The 20,839-nt window shown below is 38.4% G+C and overlaps 1 protein-coding gene across 1 annotated transcript in view; it reads right to left on the bottom strand.

The window, feature by feature from the left end:
• Positions 1 to 20,839, bottom strand: part of ITGA2 (integrin subunit alpha 2) — a 2,089,078-nt gene that overhangs the window by 951,148 nt on the left and 1,117,091 nt on the right. The window contains exon 6 of the mRNA XM_044064418.1: positions 14,396 to 14,523. Coding sequence (XP_043920353.1) covers positions 14,396 to 14,523 — 128 coding nt within the window. The remainder of the gene's footprint in view (positions 1 to 14,395; positions 14,524 to 20,839) is intronic.

Raw genomic sequence — 20,839 nt, forward strand, 5'->3', positions numbered from 1 at the left:
GGAAAAAAACATGTACCCATGAATTACCACATAGGTGGCAGGATGCTAAACATCGAAATTGTGATGAGAGACTTAGGGACACAGGTAGACAGTGGTCTCAATTTCGATAACCACATCGCCACAACAGTCAGGAAATCCTTCTATGTGGCACACCTCATCACTAAGGGCTTTTCAGCCAGAAAAAAGGAGGTCATTGTCCCACTGTACTCATCCCTCATTAGACCCATTATAGAGTATAATGCCCCGTTTGGTATGTACCTCACAAGACATCTGCAACAGCTGGAAAGGCCACAGAAATAACTCACTAAAATAATCACAGGCCTAAAGCAGATGCCATATGCTGACCATCTAAAAAAACTCCAGCTATACTCTGTGGCATATCGTCTACTCAGAGGCAATCTCTGCTTAACATACAAGGCCATTTTAAACCCTGAGCTGTTGGACATGCTCCACTTAAAGAAATCCCAATCCCTCAGAGCCACACGCTCCAGGGATCTAAACCTTGTCATTACAATGAACAAAACATGCTGGAGGGATAGGTTCCTGACCCAGAGACTCCCCATACTCTGGAATAGACTGCCCATACATATCAAGCAGAGTGCCTCATTGGCCCTATTCAAAAGGAACCCTGATGATTGGATGGGAGATAGGAAATTCACCCCGGCGATCATGTCAGTCACCCTGCTAGACAGGGGTCCAAAGAAGTAACTATTGTGGGAAGAAATATCCAGGGAATTGTTATGGCTAGGCTTGCATAGGCCCTAGGGCCGATAGCCTAGTACCAACCTATGAACCTATGAACCTATATATTTTGATTACTTTCATATACATGTAAGTTTGCCTGTGTCACAAGTGATAATTCAATAAAGGTGTTAAAAACAATCATAACCTAATTTGATTTTACTCAAATAATAACTTAACCATCTTGAATTGATAGATTAACCTCAAAAGAGCCTTATCCCGTATCCTAAAACCCAACACCAACAATGCCAAGAAAGTGGATATACATCCAGATGTTATCAGTGACTACAATCCAACTTTTGTAACTTGGAAAGACACAAAAATAAATGAAATAGTTGATTACTCCTAAATGTGTCTATCTGTCTGTCTATCTATCTAAGTATCTATCTATATGTATGTGTGTGTGTATATTCTACTGACCACTGTATCAGTATTCCAAACTGTTGAGTTATGTGTCCAAACAACCTTGATATCTGGACAGGGTACCAAAGCCCAAACCTTACATACAGCCATACATTCAATGTATAACCAAAACCCTTGGGTGTGAGGTACATAAGCACATGTATAAGCATAAGATCCTCAGAGTATCTGAAATACAGGAGACCCTGAGATACCCGAGGAAAGTTAACCAGACAGGGAAAGGCCAGCTAAATAGAGGGAAGATAGAGAATGGCTCCACCTTGGTCCATGGCAAAACAGTGGACAATACACAGACAGGAGCAAAGAGGGATAGTAGGGTGAGAAGAAAATACCACAGCAGTGATCAGTAGGACGTCTACTGTTATGTTAAGTTCACACACAAGTGTACTGTGTCTTTCTTTAGATCACTGTTGCACTATCCCAAACTGTTGTGTGATTCCCGAAGCTTAATACGTAGCAAGGGTGGATGGTAAGACATACAGCAAGAAGAGATCTGGCAAAACAGGTCCTGGATCGTGAGAAGGCATCTACCTTTTAGTGTTAAATAAACGTGCATACAGAAGACCAAGTCGCTGCTTCTAGAATAGATGTGGAATCAATGCCTTTGTAAAAACCTCTAGAAGAGGCAACTGGTCTAGTGGAATGAGCTTTAACTGGACAAGGTAAGGACTTTCCATGGTGTATGTAGCAAGAAGAAGTGGATTCAGAAATCCAGTTAGCAATTTGTTAGAAACTAGACTGCCCAATTGGGCTTCATGGAAGGAAACAAACATATGGTCAGTTTTCTGAATGTCGGTGGTCTTATCCAAGTAAAATCTGAGATGCCTGTGTACATCCAAAGAATGAATGGTTAGGAAAGAAGGTGGGAAGATTAATGGCCTGCTTGATGGACAACCCATTGACCACTTTAGGCATAAAAGAGGGGTTGGCCCTTAGAGAAACACTGTCCTCATGAAAGATAAGGAAATGAAGGGAAGCGATAAGGGCTTTCAGCTCAGATACTTTCCTAGTAGAAGTAAGGGCCACTAGGAGAATGCTTTTTCAAGTACAAGATTTTACAGAAGTGGAAGCCATTCGTTCAATAGTGACAGACTACATTTTTCTAAAACCAAGTTTGGCTTTCTTGGGTGAGTTCAAGTGAAGGAAACCCATGAAAAACTGCTTTAGCTCCAGTCTAAAAACCAGTGGAAGGTCTAGAGGCAAGCATACAGAGGTAGCAGATAAGTGTGCCTTAACATAGGAGTAGGTAAAACCAGCTGCTAGACTAGCTCTTAATAGTGCAAACAAATGAGAGGATAGGAGGAACTCCATGTTGACGAAGGTTCTGCTTATTAGCATGACATCAGGCAGGAAATCTTTTCCATTCAGATATACAAGACTTTCTAGGGGTAGGCTTTCTTGTCTCCTGAAGAACCTGTAGCAAGTCCTCAGAAAACTGGTGTCTGAAAGGGATGAGAATCTGATCATTCAAACTGCCAGGCTGAGGGATAAAAAGTTGGGATGAAGCAAAGACCCTTGTGTTGTGTGAACAAGTCCACTCTATGGGGTAACTTATGGTGATGGCCCCGGCTAGATGTTGCAGAAGGGGTAAGCAATGATGCCTGGCCCAAAAGGGAGACACCATAAAGATTTTGAGCTTGTCCCTCTAGAATTTTAACAAAACCTTTGGGATTAGAGGCAGGGGGGAGGGGCATAAAGAAACCTCCCTCCCCAAGGAAAGAACATGGCATTCATCCTCCAGGCCAGATGACAAGGAGTCCTGGAACAAGACAGATGGAGCTGTTTGGTGTGAACAGGAGGAAATAGGTCTATCTGAGGAATACTCCATTTGCAGACTATGACTAAGATGTCCCTTTTCAACACCCATTCATCAGAGTCTTCCTTGGGTCTGCTTAGAAAATAATTCACCAGGACATTGTCCTGGGTGGGAATGTACACTGCTTGGGGGACAAGTTTGCCTGTTCCCTAGTTAGAAGAGCCAGTCTACATAGTTAAGAGCTGGTCCCCCACTTGTATTTATGCCGCATGACTCTTGTGTTGTCTGTGAAGATCCTGAGGGGGGCATAGAGACCATGTGTGAGAGAAGACTTGCATAGCCTGTATTTCCTTCATGTTGATGTGTTCTGTGTTTTGTTTTAGCAGCCATTTTCCATGGACTCTTAGGGAACCTCTCCATGGCCACCAAGACAGGTCTGAGGCATTTGTGTTCAGGTCCGGAGAAGGATCTGTGAGCTTGAAAGAAAAAAGTACATTGGGCTTTACCGGAAATGTCCACCACTGAATTATTTCCTCAGAAAATGAAGTATGATATGAGTGTCCAGAGGATGACACTGCTGGGACTAAATACATTTTAGTTACCACTGGATCTTTCTCACATGTAGTTTTGCAAAAGGGAACAATGGGTATGAATGCTACCATGAACCCCTGGGCCCTGAGAATTTACCTTGAGAAACAGGACTGAAGGGGCAGAAGGGATTGAAAGTAGGTGGTGTGTGTGTGTGTGTGTGTGTGTGTGTGTGTGTGTGTGTGTGTGTGTGTGTGTGTGCGTGCATGTGTGTGTGTATATATATATATATATATATATATATATATATATATATATATATATATACACACACACATACACATATCTCATATACATAGATACATAAATAAAGCGGTTGTGGATGGATGAATATATATATAACAGTTTGTGCAGAGAATTAATACTGTCTAGCAGTTAGCAGAAAAAGGGGTTTGAGTCTTTCAGTATCTATGTTTACCTATTGTATGGCAATGAGCAAGTTACTTAATCTGTCAGTGCTTTGGAGAAACTTGGGAAAGTGGGCTATGCTCCTCAGTTGTCTCCAGGACTGCAAACCTAGTAGCTGCCTATAAACCTATATAAGGACTCCATTTTAAGCTTATTACTTATCCAGTACTGCTGGACTCCATTTAAAACTCTTCCTCTTGATAAACCTGAAACTCACTGGTTCCAATCCATAAAACAAAAATAAAACACAAAGTGATAGCTTGGCCATCACTTACTGATTTCATACTTTATACACAAAGACTTGGAAAAAACAGAATTATACTGTCAACATACAAACATACAAAACTCTAGAAACTCGAATGAAAATGGTACACCAAAACAAAGTAAACTGCTTCATGAAGTTATCCAATACAATCCTAAACACCTCTGGAACATAATTAACAAAGTACTTTTCCAAGGAAAATAATCCCAACCTCCTTATAATGGGAAACAGTCTATTATATAACTTCTAAGATGAATGCACACTTCATAGGCTATATCCTTTTTAGCTAACCAGCACAACCAAAGGATACAATGGTTACAAACAGTATATGACAGCTTAACAATACACAGTGTACCTTTTCACTATATATAAAAAAAAAACTACTACAAAAAGCTACAAAAAGTTAAGCCGCCGTACAGACTTCCTAGGGAAGCTGATGATAAGATAACATAAGCTGCTAAAATTCTAATCAATATATCTATTACTGAAAAATATGCTTCAGCCATCTGGAGACAAGCTTATATTAAAATAAGCCATAACCTGGGTATATCAGTTGACATTACAAAGTTCAGACTAATTGTAATTTTGTCTCCACTATCCATGATTCTCAAAAATGTGTATACGCTCAACATCAAAATCACTTGCTAACAAAAACTTTACTTACCTCAATACAGTATGGCTTCCACCAAGGATCTAGTACAACTACAGCCTTACTGTCCTTCCAAGACAAACCATCTAAGTAAACGACCATCTAGTAACATCATTATTTCTAGATATGTATATGGACTTTGATGGTGGGTTGCATACTTAACATAGTTACAGATTATCTAGCCTATACTTCAGGAATACTGCTGTGGAGCAGATATGCAGCTACTGAACAGACAGATGACAATCTGTTCAATGGCAACTAACTTATTCTGCCTCCAAACCAACTTAAGTAGGCTTTCTAAAATGGATCCTTCTAGACCCACTCCTATTCAATGTACTCATCAATGGTAAGCACAACATCTCTAGCTCTCACTTAACAAATATGCAGATGACGATCATTATCTTCTCAGACAAAGCACTTAACCCAACTAAAAACAATAGCACTACAGTCTTTCCCATTCCTCATGGAATCCCAACTACAAGTAAATCTTAAAAAATCTAAGCTAAATGATTTTACCCAAACAATTCAGCCCAAAACAATTCATCATCAAATAATACTGGTATTGAGCAAGGTGCACAGACTAAACTTACTGAATATCATCATCAATCATCATCCTAAATGTGATCACATTATTGTCTACACTGAATCCAAAGCACACAAGAAATCAGGCTCAGTAAATAAACCTAAAACTTATTTAACGAAACAAGCATATTACACTCCAATAAGATCGCTTCTTTTTCCTCCCGTCCTGTACTTAATACTTATCAATTTACAAAAAAAAATAGCATTATAAACTAGAAAGAGCTTACAATAACATAGCAAAATTTGCAGCAAATCTTAAAAATAGAACACACTGCTGCCTGGTCTTCAATAAATTAATATGCTAACCCTACCAAACAATCTAACATATCTATCTTTCATACAACTTTACAATATAATTCACAAAGCTCAAAAATATTCTTCTAGCTAGGAGCTTGTGCAACCGTACAATCTACCCAGTCCCTGTGATGTCAACAAAACACATTCTATGCAAAAATAAATCAATCAACCATGAAGGTGATTCTTTATACTCAATCTATATAGTTAATTACTGAAAATATGCATCTGCTGAAACTACATCATAAAGCATAGACACTCATCTCAAAGAATATTTGATAAACAATAACAATTGTCCTTGTATTTAACACAATATTTCACTTTAAATAAACCTTTACATTGTCACAAATTTTTCCCATTTTTTACATGGAGTCAGGGTGTCATATCAACTGTCACCATCTCTCTTGATTTAATGCCACTTTCAAACTCTCCTAACTTCTTCGACAGTCATGCCTCAATCAATATCTTGATCATATGTGACCTGACTTCATCTGAGCCTGTTGCTTTCCCTGACCTCATTTTCCTTGGTGCTGTTCTTACTGCTTCAAAGGAGCACTTGTCTTCTTCTTTCATCATAGACGGTCTCTAGGGGAGTGCAGCTTCTATATGGTTTTCTTTATTTGAAAGCTGCTCGATGTACTCCTTCAATCTACTTTTGATGTCCTGTAGACTGGTGAGCTGATTGTTGATGACATGACTTATGATGGGTGCCTGATGACTATCTTCTTTATCTTTATGTCTTGTCTTGCAATCTGATTAGAGTTTCTTTGTGCCATCTGACGAGTCACTTTCAAGAAGCTGATAGAGTGCCTCTGATGCCTTGTTCTTTGCGATTCATAGGTTCACAGGTAGGTACTAGGCCAATGGTCCTGAGGCCAATATAAGCCTCATCAAAAAGGTAACCTGTCTTCCGCCACCCAAGAAAATAATTTTCCTGTGCCCCTGTCAAGCAGTGCTGCAGAAGTGATCCCCGGGGAGAATTTTCTATTTCCCATCCAGTCGTCAAGCTTTTTCTTAAAGAGGGCCAATGAGGAGCTTTGCTTGGCATGAATGGGTAGTTTGTTCCAGAGTATGGGAACTGTTCTCTATTGCAACTGTTCTCTTAGCCTGTCTGTTAGCCAACCAGTGTTCCTTTTTAGCCTGGTCTGTCTTTATATTTTTCACTTTTCTTGCACTACTTTTTTCTTTTGATGACTTCCTAATCTTTTGCATTTCTTCACTAGCTTTCCTTATTTATTTTAGGGTTTATATTATATCATTGAAAGCTTAAAAAAGTGAACGATGAATAATTGACCCCATGTAAGTGAAAGCTTGCAATCTCAATAGCTCAGAACAGTGATTTTATTTTCCAAGGGAAAAAAAATTGCTGTTCCAAAAAAAAAAAAAAAAAAAAAGAAGAAAAAAATGAAAGAATACATAAAGTGGGGGGCTTTGCCCCACCCCCTTCTTAAATATACCAACTTGGGGATCACACTACAGTGCAGAAAACAGCAAAGTAACAGAAGCTTCCAAGCGAATTCTTTCCCTGGGAAAGAATTCGCTTAAAACCCGCTTCGCTGTTTTGCCTTTTCGTTGTTTTAAGTTCGACCAAGACGCATTCTTGCAGTTAATCAATAGCAAAAATGCTACAAGTCAGAACTGGGAGGGTAACAGACTTACAACCTGAACTTCAGTGACTTTACTCGTGGATGGCAATGTAATTTTCTCTGTTGTCTACAGTTTGCTAAGCTATTCCTTAGTACATTTTGTTCTGTTTTGTTCATGTTTTTCTGCTGATCATTCATTTATTCCCAGGTATTTATGCAATCCCTCTTGTTTGAGTTCTTGTATATCACATTAGTTTGTCTGGTCTGCTGTTGAGCAGGTGATCTACAGATTTAGCCAGAAATATCTTACATACATTCATTTGCATATTTAACATCTGACCCTGTGGAACTCACAACCCTCCCATTTTCAGGTGTGTGAAACTAACTCCCATTTTTTTATGGAATCATTTAACATTTATTATTCTTTTTAAACCGTTCATACACTTGCCACTGCATGTTGTTCACTCCTAGTTTTGTATCTCAGGCAAGTGAAAGTCAAGATTATGAATGGTCCCTGTTCCTTATCAAAGAAAATAAACGTACAAACCACAAGGAATGTTGAATTCATAATGACAAAATCTTGATATTTAGTTTTCATTTGTACTGTTCTTTTTTTTCAACAATGTTTTTATTTTTAACAAGAACAATAAACAAAGAGACATTTATATCCATAACTAAAGTAAATTATATACAAAGTCCATAACAAAATCATACATTTATATACAGTCAGGAAACCATCTGAAATGTCTGCAATAATAAAGGCAATTTTTCCCAAGCAATTAATTTATGTGCTGATTTTTTTTTTGCTTTCAACTTTATGGTAGAAATTTCTTTATCACATACCGATTTGGCTAAATAAATATGTTTGTTGTTAAAAGAGAGAAGAATCAATTTTCCAGTTTTTTGTTACAGCTTTCCTTGCAACTGCTAGGACTGACCATAATATATGTACTTGCGTTTTAGGTACAGCTTCTGGAATTGGTACATTAAACAGAATGAGAGAATCAGAAATTATACAATTTCCATTCCATAAGGCTTTACAGAAATGTCTAAATTCACTCCAAAATGAGGATAACATTTTACAAGCAACAGTCATATGAAACCAATCAGCATCTACTGAATTACTTCTCCAGTATTTCTTATCATTCTTTTTATATATGTTTGCAATTCTATGTGGTGTCAAGAAGCATCTATGAAGAAATTTCCAAGTATATATATTCTCCAACAGGGAGAAATTGTTGTTTTTCCTACTGATTTTAAATAGAGTTTTTTATTATGTGTAGTAAATTCTTCTTTATTTATTTTGGTAGAGTAGCTCCAATAAGAGGCATCTATAAAGCTAAAATCAGATCTGATGGTTTTGTAAAGCAAAGATATAAGTGAGGTACCTCTTAGAGACCCATTAATAATATTAGACATTAAGTCCTGGATTTTAGGTGTATTAACCCCATGGGTGTGTAATGATAATATACTTTTGTCATAGAAGAATTCTCTACAGGTTTGTATATCTAACCAATTGCTATTATGTAAACTGTATCTGGCAATTAAAAGATCAGCTGAATACATTTTGTTTGTAGAAAAAAATTGGTTCCAGTATAACAAGTTACTTTTTTTAATTCTAACATTTTGTTGATAACAAAGGAGATTAAACACTCATTAGTGAAGGCACTTGGAAAGATTGAGATTAATAAGTTTTTAATTAGATGGTTGGACTGAATAAGTCTTTTAAAATTCATTAGTATCAGGTTGATGAGAGAACAGGACTTTAGTTTCTGTTTGTTATCCTGTATATATATTTTAATGACCATGTAAAGATATTCCTATTTATTTTAGTGAGAGGTTCAAGTAACATTTTGTTATTACTTAATAAGATGTTTTTTCATGTATTAGTTTCCAATATGATGTGTATGAGGAATTAGTCCATAAGAATATTATAGTGAAAATGGCAGCATTCCTATATAAGTCATCATTAGGGAATCCAATACCCCCTTCTTCCCAGCTTGCTGTGTGTCCTTGTAAGGGAATCCTTTGCTTTTTGGGGTGCCAGACAAATGTTAATAAAATATTATTGATCTTTTTAGTAATTGTTTTTAAGTGGGGAAATAATCAAAGACTGACTAATATAAAGGATTTTGGGTAGTACTATCATTTTAATTAATATTAGTCTGACTTTGAAAGTAAAAAAATAAGTTTGTTCCAATTATCTGTTAGACTAGTAACTGAATTCATTAGATTTTAATAATTTATTGTGACTGTTTATTTTGGAGACACCTATGTATTTAATAAGTGCAGTGTCCCAGTTAAAATGTTCATAAGTTCTCTTTTTAGTGGTGGTGTTCTTATTTATTAAGAGCACTTGGATTTTATTATGATTACATTTTAAACCTCATTTTAAACTGATAGGTTTTCAAATAAGTCTAGAGCACTAAGTAGTTAAAGATGTTTTAACATCATCACTAGTCAATAGTAAATCATCAGCAAATAGTTGACTCTTGGGTGATAAGTCATTATTAAGATCATAGCCTTTGGTCTTCATGTTATTTCTGATATAATTAGCAAAGGGTTCTGCAGCGAGGGCAAACATTAAAGGAGATAAAGGGCAACCTTGGTTTGTGCCTTTTGTAACTTTAAAAGGAGAAGACAAAAAAGAGCCTATCTTTACAAAGGAAATAGAGTTTTCATAAAGCTTTCTAATTAAACTGTCAACATCTGGAGAAAAATTGTATTGCTGTAATTCTTTAAATAAGTAAGGCCAGCTAAGATAATCAAATGCTTTATCTATATCAAAACTCATTATAGTCAATCAATTTTTCCTTTTTTGCAATATCTCTTAAAGAGAGTAGTCTTACTATGTTACCTTGAACTTTTCTATTTTTTATAAAACCTGTCTGGTCATTAGGTATCAAGTTAGAGAAAACAGAATTGAGTCTATTTGCTAAAATGGTCATAACGATCGTATAGTCTTTATTTAGAAATGAGATAGGTCTATAGGAAGAACAATAAGTGGGTTATTTGTCAGAATTTAATATGGGGGAACAGGAGAATATTTCCATGATGGTGGAATATTAGATGTATTCTTGACTTCATGGAATGTGTTTAACAAGATTTTTAATATGTTATCTGGTAAGATTTTGTATACTTCAGGAATCAGGCCATCCATCTCTGGTACTTTGTTGGCTTTTAGTTTACTTATTTGGTCTTTTAATTCTGTAAAAGTAAAAGGTTTATCAGTTTTGGCAATGTTTTCAGAGGATAGAGTCTCTGAAATGTTGTCTTTTAACTATTTTTCTACAATTTTGTTATCATTTGCAGTTGGTTTAGGTCTATTTATATTTTCATAATATTTCCGGAAATAATGTAATATGTTTTTCATGTCTGAAACTTTTATTTTTCTCATGTTTTCTGTATATAACTAACTCTCAATTTTGATGATTCCTCAAATATTACTGTTTAAGATAACATATCTAAATCAAGTGGAAGATGTCTAGAACTGATATGGTACTTTTGTTTATCCATCTGTTTCAGTTCACCACTACTCATATTTTTATATTCAGTGTTCTTCTAATTTGTGGCTAAACTGTACTGAGATGTTGTTAAACTGGTTCTCATTTTACAGTTTGTAAGTTTTCTAGGCCCTGACATCTAAACAAATGTTTTCTTTCTGGTGTTTACTTCACAGAAAGTCTGGGGCTTGGGTTACCAGCTATCATGTCATAATAGCTGCATCTTGACCATACAAAGGTCATAGGCATTACTTTATCTGAGAGGCTAGAGTATAATAATATGTTTGGCATACAGCTGCCTCCTAATTTTAATATCTGCCGTTGACTCCAGGAGCAATACAGATATACTGGGAGTCTGTACCTCTGTTGCCAATGACATCCACATACATAGCCGGTTTTAGGCACCTGCCAAATCCGCAGCCGCGGGGAGCCCCCCATTATTTCCCCACGTACAAGGGCCCCCATATGAAGCAGCCGTGGGTTTCAAAATCGCTTCCACTCCTTGCTTGGTGCCTCGTTCATTTCGGCAGCGCTGTCGCGCAATTCCGCTTTTTTTTTCCCCCTGAAAGAACTTGCTTCCTTGATGGCTGCAGGCAATCAGGTCCCTTGCTTTACTTGTTAGCTGCTCTCAATCAGGTCCGCTTCAGTGAAGCAAGGGACGTAATTAGCTGTAGAAATCAAGAAGCAAGTTTTTTTAGTTAATATTTGATTCATTTTTTTCCAATTTATAGTTATGTTAGCATTCTGGAATAAGACATAGTATTATAAGACTCTCTCTCATAGATTTTAATGTTGCGGATAGATAAGGTAGAAAAACAACCATTCTTAGTTTGTTTCACTGGTATACAGCAAGGTAATTATTTGTTTCTGAAAGACTTGTGCATTTTTGAGCTGCTCTGATATCTGAGCATTACAAAAGGTGAACTAATTGCTTCTGAAAGATTCCTGAAACAGCTTAATCAGAATGTAATTATGGACATAAATTATTATTTATTCCCAAGTAAGAAATGTTATTATAAATTAAGTAATAATAGTCTGTCTTATTTTAACTATCTTTTAGCTTGTCACTTCTCTGACATTTGCTTTGCAAGTCAGTGGTAAAACGTGAAAGGCCTAGAAGGGTTAAAAGGATAAATCAACAGAAAAAAAATAAAATAAAAAAGAAAGTGAAGGATGCAAGAATGGAGCATGAAAGGAATAGCATAAGCTAGTCAAAGAAGAAGAGTGGGAGATGGAGAGAGAATGAGATTTGTGAAGTCCTTAGGATGTGGAACAGATGTCCATCTCGTGGAACTTTAGGATGAATGGAAATGGGGTCTGTGGGACAAGAAGGACCTAGATGGTAGAAAACTGGAGTTAGACATAGTAAAAGACTAACTAGTCAGGCAAGGAAGGATAAGGTAGGTCTTTGGATTTTTGCTTCTCATCACTAGCTGCAAAATTTTGTCACATACTGTATGATAGAAATGCTAGTGTTTGATAATAGATCTTGTTTTGCTGTTCTGGAGTTTGCAAACTTATGATGACATATGGAATTTACATCTAATTACTGTAGTGTTTCATGCATCAGCTAGTGACCGGGAAGAAGGGGCTGCACAGGTTTTGAAAGAAAGAATAAAAAAAAAAAACAAACAGAAAGGGAAGATTAAAGAAACCAAACTGCCCCAGTTATTTTTAAATAAGCATTACCTCTTAGATGACGATAGGTTTATCTCTGATGGAACTATTTATGCTGTGAAGGATGAGATCTGTAATTTCTGGCTGTTTTTTTTCTCCACAGCCTGAAAACCATCAGCCCTCTTGCGGCCTACTGACCCATTCATTCCTTCATCCCCAGTGGGGAGTCAGCCAGGAAAAGCCATCATTTGGGTAACCATCCTTTGTGATGTGAGGTTTTCTTTAGCTCCATATCCCAGCACACCACTAGAGAAGGTGGGATATGCAATTGGTGTTAGCACTGGGTGGCCCCTCCATTCTGCAAGGGACATATACCTGCAAGCAACCCTGCTCACCAACCTCAAAACATGGCAGGTAGTTTCCCCAGTTTCCACTGGAGAAAACAGTATGGTTATGTGCTCTCCAAGTGTGCAGACCCCTGCCCCAAAGTGATGCAAATGGGCTATACCCCTTCACCTTTCACCCTTCTTGCCTGGCTCCTCATTGGCTGTAAAAATCAAGAAGGAAGTTCTAGCTTCCTGATTGGGTTTACCTTAATATGTGGTCTGTTGGATCATTTCTTTTGATTGTCAACGTTAGGCAAATATCTGAACTGCCCAGATTTTTAAGAATATCCAGATTTTTGCTTTATATTTTTGGTTTGTTCTTCATAACATTTGTGGTTTTCTTATACAGTAATGAGTACTGAAGTCACTAAAAAATAGCAGATACATTTAAGTTTTAGACTTTATATCCTTCAGAAAAATGTATGCTAAAGCAAAGTCTGAAAGCAAGTTTGTAAGTTTATATAAGCAATATTTAAAAAGTGTCCCTATTTTTAAGCCTTTGTACCCCTATTATTTTTGGCTTTGTCCAGATTTTTCATGCTAAGATGTTGAGAGGTATGCTGTGAGGATGGATGGAGGATGCAGGTTTTGCTGGAACGACATTGGGACCAGCAAAGCAGCTCTATTTTAACTGCCCTTGTAAGGGCAATTTCTAAAAGATCTGAAAAACTGTCCTTTTGAGGGCAATTTAAAAGGGCTGAACAGGTCTGGTCTGTGTGTAGTAGAAGCAAGCAGAGGATTAGTAGCAGCCTTCTATCAACTGCAGAAAAGGTAAGTTGCTGGGTTTATTTTTAACTTTATTTTTGCTGGGGGTCCTAGGGAGAGGATTGTATAACTTTTTTTCTGCAGAGATGTTAGGCTAAGATGATTTGTGTGTGCGTGTGTGTGTGTGTGTGGGGGGGGGGGTGAGGGGCTGTGGTTGTAACAGTTTTATTTTATCTTTGTCCAGAATTCTTCTGCTAAGAGACTGAGGAAGGAAGGCTTGTTTGTAATTAATGTCCAGATTTGATGTCGTTTTTTTATCTAGTCTTGCATAAGAATATTCAATATTGCATTTCTGTTTTGTGTACAATTGAGCTGAAATATTGGTAGTGGGGGATAGTGGCTGTGAGAATGCTGCAGAATATACAGATGTTTTAATGTATACCAATGCAAACCCTGTTCTGCTAGTTTGTTTTATGTATACTGGCAATGTCTACAACTATGCCTGATGCTACACCTTTGTTCTATGATAATTTTTTGCTCTGTCCAGAATTATTGTGCTGAGAGGTTGGGAGAGGAGTTTGTGGCTTTGAGAATGTTGCAGAATGTACAGCTGCTGTTTTAATGTATACTAATGCAAACCCTGTTATACTAGTATTGTGTACACTGGCAGCGTTTACAACTATCCCTGATGGTACGCCTTTGTTCTATAATAATTTTTCCTTTGTCTAGAGTTATTGTGCTGACTATGCAAACTGAAAAAAAAACAGATCACTATACATTAAAAAGGATTTAATGCATTATATTGCATAATCTGGATTAGACAGCACATATGCATACTGTAAATAGCTTAACTGTGCAGATATGTCTTTTTTAATGCATCAAATTGTCATGTACTTACCTGAGCACTATGTGGACCTATGTCTAAGCTCTCCACCAACTTAATCAAAAAGTTTTGGACTGGTGGCCAGGGCCAAATACTGTTTGAACCATCCAATACAATCACAATGTCCATGAATGATGAGCATGCTGTAATGAAATTGAGACAATATTAATCAGGAAAAACAACCGTACGGGTATAATGGCTTATGCTACAGTCAGTGCACAAATAACACAAATGTAGTTACGGTTAAAACTGATGTTTTGACTGGAAATCTTCAGAAGGAACACAAAAGATTAAAAGCAAATTATTGCTACCTGGATATAGTGCTCTTTAGTATTTGAAAGAAAAGGGACTGAGAAGGGACTGTAACCACTGATAAATGGAAGGCAATGCAAGGCTATAAAATGAAGCAGTCTTTCACATCTGCATAGCTTATTTAAATGCAAGTTAGCTGTTTGCCATTTTTATTTTTTTATTTATTTATTCCAGATTCTTTTAGAAGAAGACCTATGGGTGAAACATAATTTTTTTGTTTCAGGTTTTACCTTTTGTTTTCCATTACAGTGTGAATTCAGAACTGTCTAGAAGCAATGAATATCAGAAGATGCAGAAAATTACAAACTTTGGTAGTAATAGCTAAAACCTCTGAAAAAGCAATCATGCATCAATTTTAAAGACATATCTGAAGCTAATGAATATCAGTGCCTATACTGTGGCAGAACATTGCCTGAAATATTGCATAAGTAAATAAAAAACAGTGTCTTTCCTCATACTGTAGCAATAACAAAAATATATAATACACAGATTTATGCCAAATTATTTAGTCAATCCAAATCTTCTCTTCTAATGGATAATATTAAGTCATTAACTCTGAGCATGCCAATGGGACTGTCTCTGCATACATCTGAGCATGTTCCCTGTGGCAGTACAAAAAGTGCTATGTTACCCCCCCCCCCCAGTCCCTTCTGCAGGCATGCACACCTTAAAACTAACAGTTATATTGCAACATTGGAAACAAACTTTAAAAGGCAGCATAAATCAGTACCTTACCCTGTAAACTTTGTATCAGCCCTGTAGATAACTGCAGTTACATAACAGATGTCTGAGAAAAACAAATAGCACAAGTAACAAAAAACTGAGGGTAATGCTACTCAATGCCAGAAGTCTAAACCTCAAAATACACACACTCGAGGCACTCCTCAGTATGGGGAAAATCAATATACGTGCAGTAACAGAAACCTGGTTTAAGGCTCCAGAGAGCACACCAGCACTACCAGTTTACAACTCATACCATACATTTTGGCCACAGATCACAAACCGAAATACAAAAGGCAGGGGCGTATCCATATTCATCAAGGATATCCACACCTCCAGATTACTGGCACAGCACAATGCATCAGAGATCATCCATGTGCAACTAACAATGGGCAAAACTGCAATTCAAATTGTAGCGTGCTATAGATCACCCACCATGTCCCAGGACCCCCATTCCATGTTTCTGGAAACACTGGGAAAACATAAAGGTGCTACCAAACACCCTAATATTGGGTGATTTCAATTACCCAAACATTAACTGGGAGAACTACTCAAGTACTAACTACCTTGCCCAACTTTTCCTAGAATTTATAAACTCAAATGCCCTGGTTCAACTAGTCAACACTCCCACCAGAGGTGACAATATATTGGACCTGGTCATCACCATCATGGGTGACCGGTGTTCCACACCAAAGGTCAACCCCTCGCTGGTTAGATCTGACCATAAACAAATCACTCTGGATATCCATATTCCTCCCCCCGGACAAGAAAGCCACCATGAAAAACTTTTCAAAAGCAAACTTCACGTTACTTAAGACCAAGGTGGAAAGTTTCAAAGCCGCCATGCTGAAGGATAACACTATCCAAGCTGCAAAATCATTTACTAATGCATTCTACGGGCAGCTACAAGAATGCATGGATCATGCCATCCCAAGCAAAACCAAGACTCACTCCTCCAAGAAAAGGAAACCAGTCTGGTGGACTCCTGCCATAAACAAGCTATATAATAGAAGGAGGAAACTAGTACAGCAAAGAGTAAAATCCCAAGAAGGGAAGACATCCCTGATCAGTATCAGCAAGAAACTACGATCCCTCATAAAATCATCCAAAGCGAGTTTTGAAAGAAAAATTGCCAAGGACTCCAAAGATAACCACAAGGCATTCTTTAGCTATGTCAAGAATCTAAGTGGCAATGCTCAGATCTGCTCGGAGTTAGTGCAGAAAGGCACAAAATACACAGAACTGACTGATATCGCCAACATCCTGGCAGACAAGTTCAGCGCAAACTTTACCCCCATCTCACCCCCAAAAGGACCCATAACCATACCAGAAGAATGTACAGTCCCTGAAATCACAGACACTCAGGTTAAAACAGCCTTCTCCAAAGCCAAAAACTCAGCATCAATGGGATTAGACAGTGTCCCAGGCTGCATCCTACATGAGCCCAAAGACGAACTAACCCCTCACCTAAACACACTGTTCAACCTCAGCCTCACCACAGGCTACATACCCATAGAGTGGCGCACAGCAATGGTTATCCTGCTCCACAAAGGTGGAGCCACAACAGACCCTGAGAACTATCAGCCTATAAGCCTGACTAGCTTGGTCTGCAAGGCTATGGAGCGCATCATCATGGAACTAATTAACAGAGACATTGGGAACCTCCAAACACTGGGCCCTACCCAGTCTGGCTTTGTTAAGGGCAGATCATGCCTCCTAAACCTGGTGGACTTCTTTGAGACAGTTACCAAGGCTATAGACGAGGGAAAGGTGGTACACACAGCCTACCTAGACCTTGCTAAGGCCTTCAACATCATTCCCTATTCTAGTATTATAGACAACCTCACCAGCCTGAACATAAACCCATACGTCACAAGATGGGTTGCCAACTGGCTCACCGACAGAACCCACATGGTGACAGTTGCAGGAGCTAGGTCCGTCTCTAAACCGGTTACAAGTGGTGTTCCCCAGGGCTCAGTCCTGGGACCCCTCCTGTTCAGCATATACTTCTCAGAGGTACAGGCAAGCACAGGAGTACTATGGCTGACCAAGTTCACAGACGACTGTAAACTAGGGGCTATAATTAACTCTCCGGCTGACACAGACATCCTCCAAAAGGGTCTCACTGAGACGGATACCTGGTGTCAAAATCATGGCCTCAAGCTAAATGCCAAAAAGTGCATAGTCATCCCCTTTGGAAAAAACAAAGTACCCACAAACTACCACATAGGTGGCAGTCCCCTAAATACGGAAGATGTAATAAGGGATCTGGGGACCCAAGTAGATAGTAATCTCACCTTTGATAATCACATTGCCAAAGTGGTTAGAAAATCCTTCTACATGGCCCACCTAATCACAAAAGGGTTTGCATCCAGATCAAAAGTGGTCATTGTGCCCCTCTACTCATCACTCATCAGACCCATCTTAGAGTACAATGCCACATTTGGGATGTACCTTACAAGACACCTGCAACAGCTGGAAAGACCACAGAAGTACCTCACCAAATTGGATCAATGGCCTCAAACAGATGCCCTATGCAGCTTGACTGAAGAAACTCCAGTTGTACTCGGTTGCATACCGCCTACTCAGAGGTAATCTCTGCCTGACATACAAGGCCATGTCCAACCCAGAATTGATGGACATGCTCCACCTAAAGAAAACCTTATTCCCTCGAGCCACACACTCTAGGGATCTAAACCTTACCACAACAATAAAAAGGACGTGTTGGAGGGATAGATTCCTGTCCCAGAGACTTCCCATGCTTTGGAACAAGATCCCAACCTACATTAGGGAGAGCTCCTTGCTAACACTCTTCAAAAGAAACCTTGACGAGTGGATGGGAAACAGAAAGTTTACCTCGGGGATCATTTCAGTGGCTCTGCTGGACAGAGGCACAGAGAACTAATCTAAGGGGATGGCGAAAGCCAACACATTCTGGCTAGGCTTATAAATGCCTTCGGGCAGATAGCCTAGTACCCACCTATGAACCTATGAACTGACCAGCCCACAGCAAGCCTATTCCCCAAGAATGCAGTCATACTGGTTTAGTGAGCTCATGGAGGTGCTGCAAGTGGCAATAACCAATCTGGTTATTAGAATGCAATCCACCACTTGCATAACACCTCTGACCCTTAACTCAGCACCTCTGGGGGATATACTATGCATCCCTTACCAGTAATCTACCCTTTCTCTTCACTGAGATGATATTTCCTTGACTTCTGTGGGACCCTTTAAATCGCAACTGCACATCTGCAACAGCATTAAAAGAAGGGCTGGAACATTGGACTAAGGTTGGTTGAGAGCTGCTGAAGCACACAGAGTGACATTCACAGAAGGCAAACGATCTTAGTTGTCAGCATCCCACAAGACCTATGGTTTCAGCTATACTTTCAAGTGTAAGACAGCCAGTCTTGATATCACTCAGTGAAGATGCCATCTGTTCAGGAGAAATCTAGCAACATCTAATTGTTGGGAGATGAAACAGACTATGATGGCAGTACCAGGAGGTTAGACACAGATGTGGACCTCCTATCATGACTTAACACAACCCAGAGTGAAGATGAGGACTGTGATACAAACAATGAGATTCCACTCATTTATTCAAAGCTTCCTTATTCCTGGCTTGGACATCTGTGACTACAAGACTTGGAGTGATTCTAAAACCATCTGGAACTACAAAGCTGATAAAAGTATATTTTTGCACTTGCTAGAACAGTTTCAGTGTTATTTAACACTTCTGTGCTGCATTTATTAATTTTGTTGAATTTATCACTGTTTTTCTGCATGCACTTGTTAAAGAAACTCCATCTGTATGTTACTGAACTGCTCTTAGGTTGTTTTAAAAGTATTCTGATATTTCCTAACATCCTCTGATATTGCAAAAGCTGTTCTGAGTTTGCCAAAGTTCTCCTGAGTTTGCCAAAATATATCTTAAGTTTTACAAAGTTTTTGTCTGTTGTGAACATTTCTCAGGGTTAGTGAACTTATTTACAAGGTTTCCTGATATTGCAGGAATTCTTACTTCTGTTGTAAAGAATTTATACTGCACTTGAGCTCAAAACAAGTTTGTTTTACATTAAAATGGTTCTTTTGCACTCTGGTGGGAGCAGAGAGCTAAATTCAACACATCCAAGGTGGGAACTACTGGTCTATAGATTATTGTGTTTTTATCTGATTGGCCTGAGGGTTTAACTTTATAAAAGTCTTTCATCCTGATGTGCAAACATGGTTCCCTGTGCTTGCATATAAGAACATTTCCCCAGTTGAAAATCCTCTATAGGAAATGCTCTCCATAGTCTCCCACTGTTCACAGCTGCTCGAAAAGCTGCCAGTTTGTGCAGAGGGTGGTACCACTGCAGGTCATCTAAAGGTATACTACTAAGCACTCTCACTTTGACCTTTAAGTGCTCTCCCTTACTCCTTCCCATCAAGAAATTGTGTTTCCTTGCCTTACATAGCATAGGCTATATTCAGACCAGCTGAATATAGACTGTTTGGTATCACTGTGCTCTTAAATCAGCCATCTTACATTAACAGGGCCTCTGTGTACTCTAATGCCAGAAGTGTGTAGCTCAGGACCCATTTGAGTGTGGGAATGCTGGAGAAAGGCTCACTATGAGGCTTTCCTATTGGTAGTTGTGTTAAAAATGTTTAAATGTGTCTGTATTTAAGACTCATGTTTGTGCTCAGTTTACCGGAGCTGCTCAAAGTTTGGCAACTTTAGCCAGAGGGCATCTGCACTGAAATCCAAGGCATCCACTAAAAAAAACCTGAAAAATAAGTATATTTTAAGCCAGCACTGCACTTTGTTAACTGTATTTAATTGAATTAGTCCATCATGTTTGCTGTTTGTGACTAAGTCCAGCTAGCGTACTTCCTTCCCAAATACCACATTCAGAAAAATCCTGCACAATGGACGGGCAATTTCCCATCATTTCTCTTGCCAGCTTGATTGATATGGGTATCTTGAGGCAATTTAGAAATTTCTTCATGTGTAATGACAACCATTTACTCCTAAAGAAAACTAGTAACCTATGGGAGAGATGCAAATACACAGTGGAATTGGAACCAATTCTCTTACATAAAAACAAACCAGACATCAAGCAGGTTGTCAACACACATACTTCACCTCTCATTCAAACCTCACATCTCACACAAAATAAGGTCATGACACATAAACCCACATATGCAGAGGTACTCACTAAAAGCATACCAAAATAACAGAGACCTCCCAAATGCACACCATCCACACTTGTTATTACTTAAAAAGAAACTACTTCACATATCTACATACATACACACATACACACACACACACACACACACACACACACACACACACACACACACACACACACACATACATATCTCAACAAATAAGCCCCTAAGGCAAAACACTTCAAATGTCTTGGTCATAGGTGATTCCAT

Source organism: Protopterus annectens, chromosome 2.part2 (assembly GCF_019279795.1).
Source record: "Protopterus annectens isolate FY-2018-M chromosome 2.part2, PAN1.0, whole genome shotgun sequence".
Taxonomy (NCBI): Eukaryota; Metazoa; Chordata; order Ceratodontiformes; family Protopteridae; genus Protopterus; species Protopterus annectens.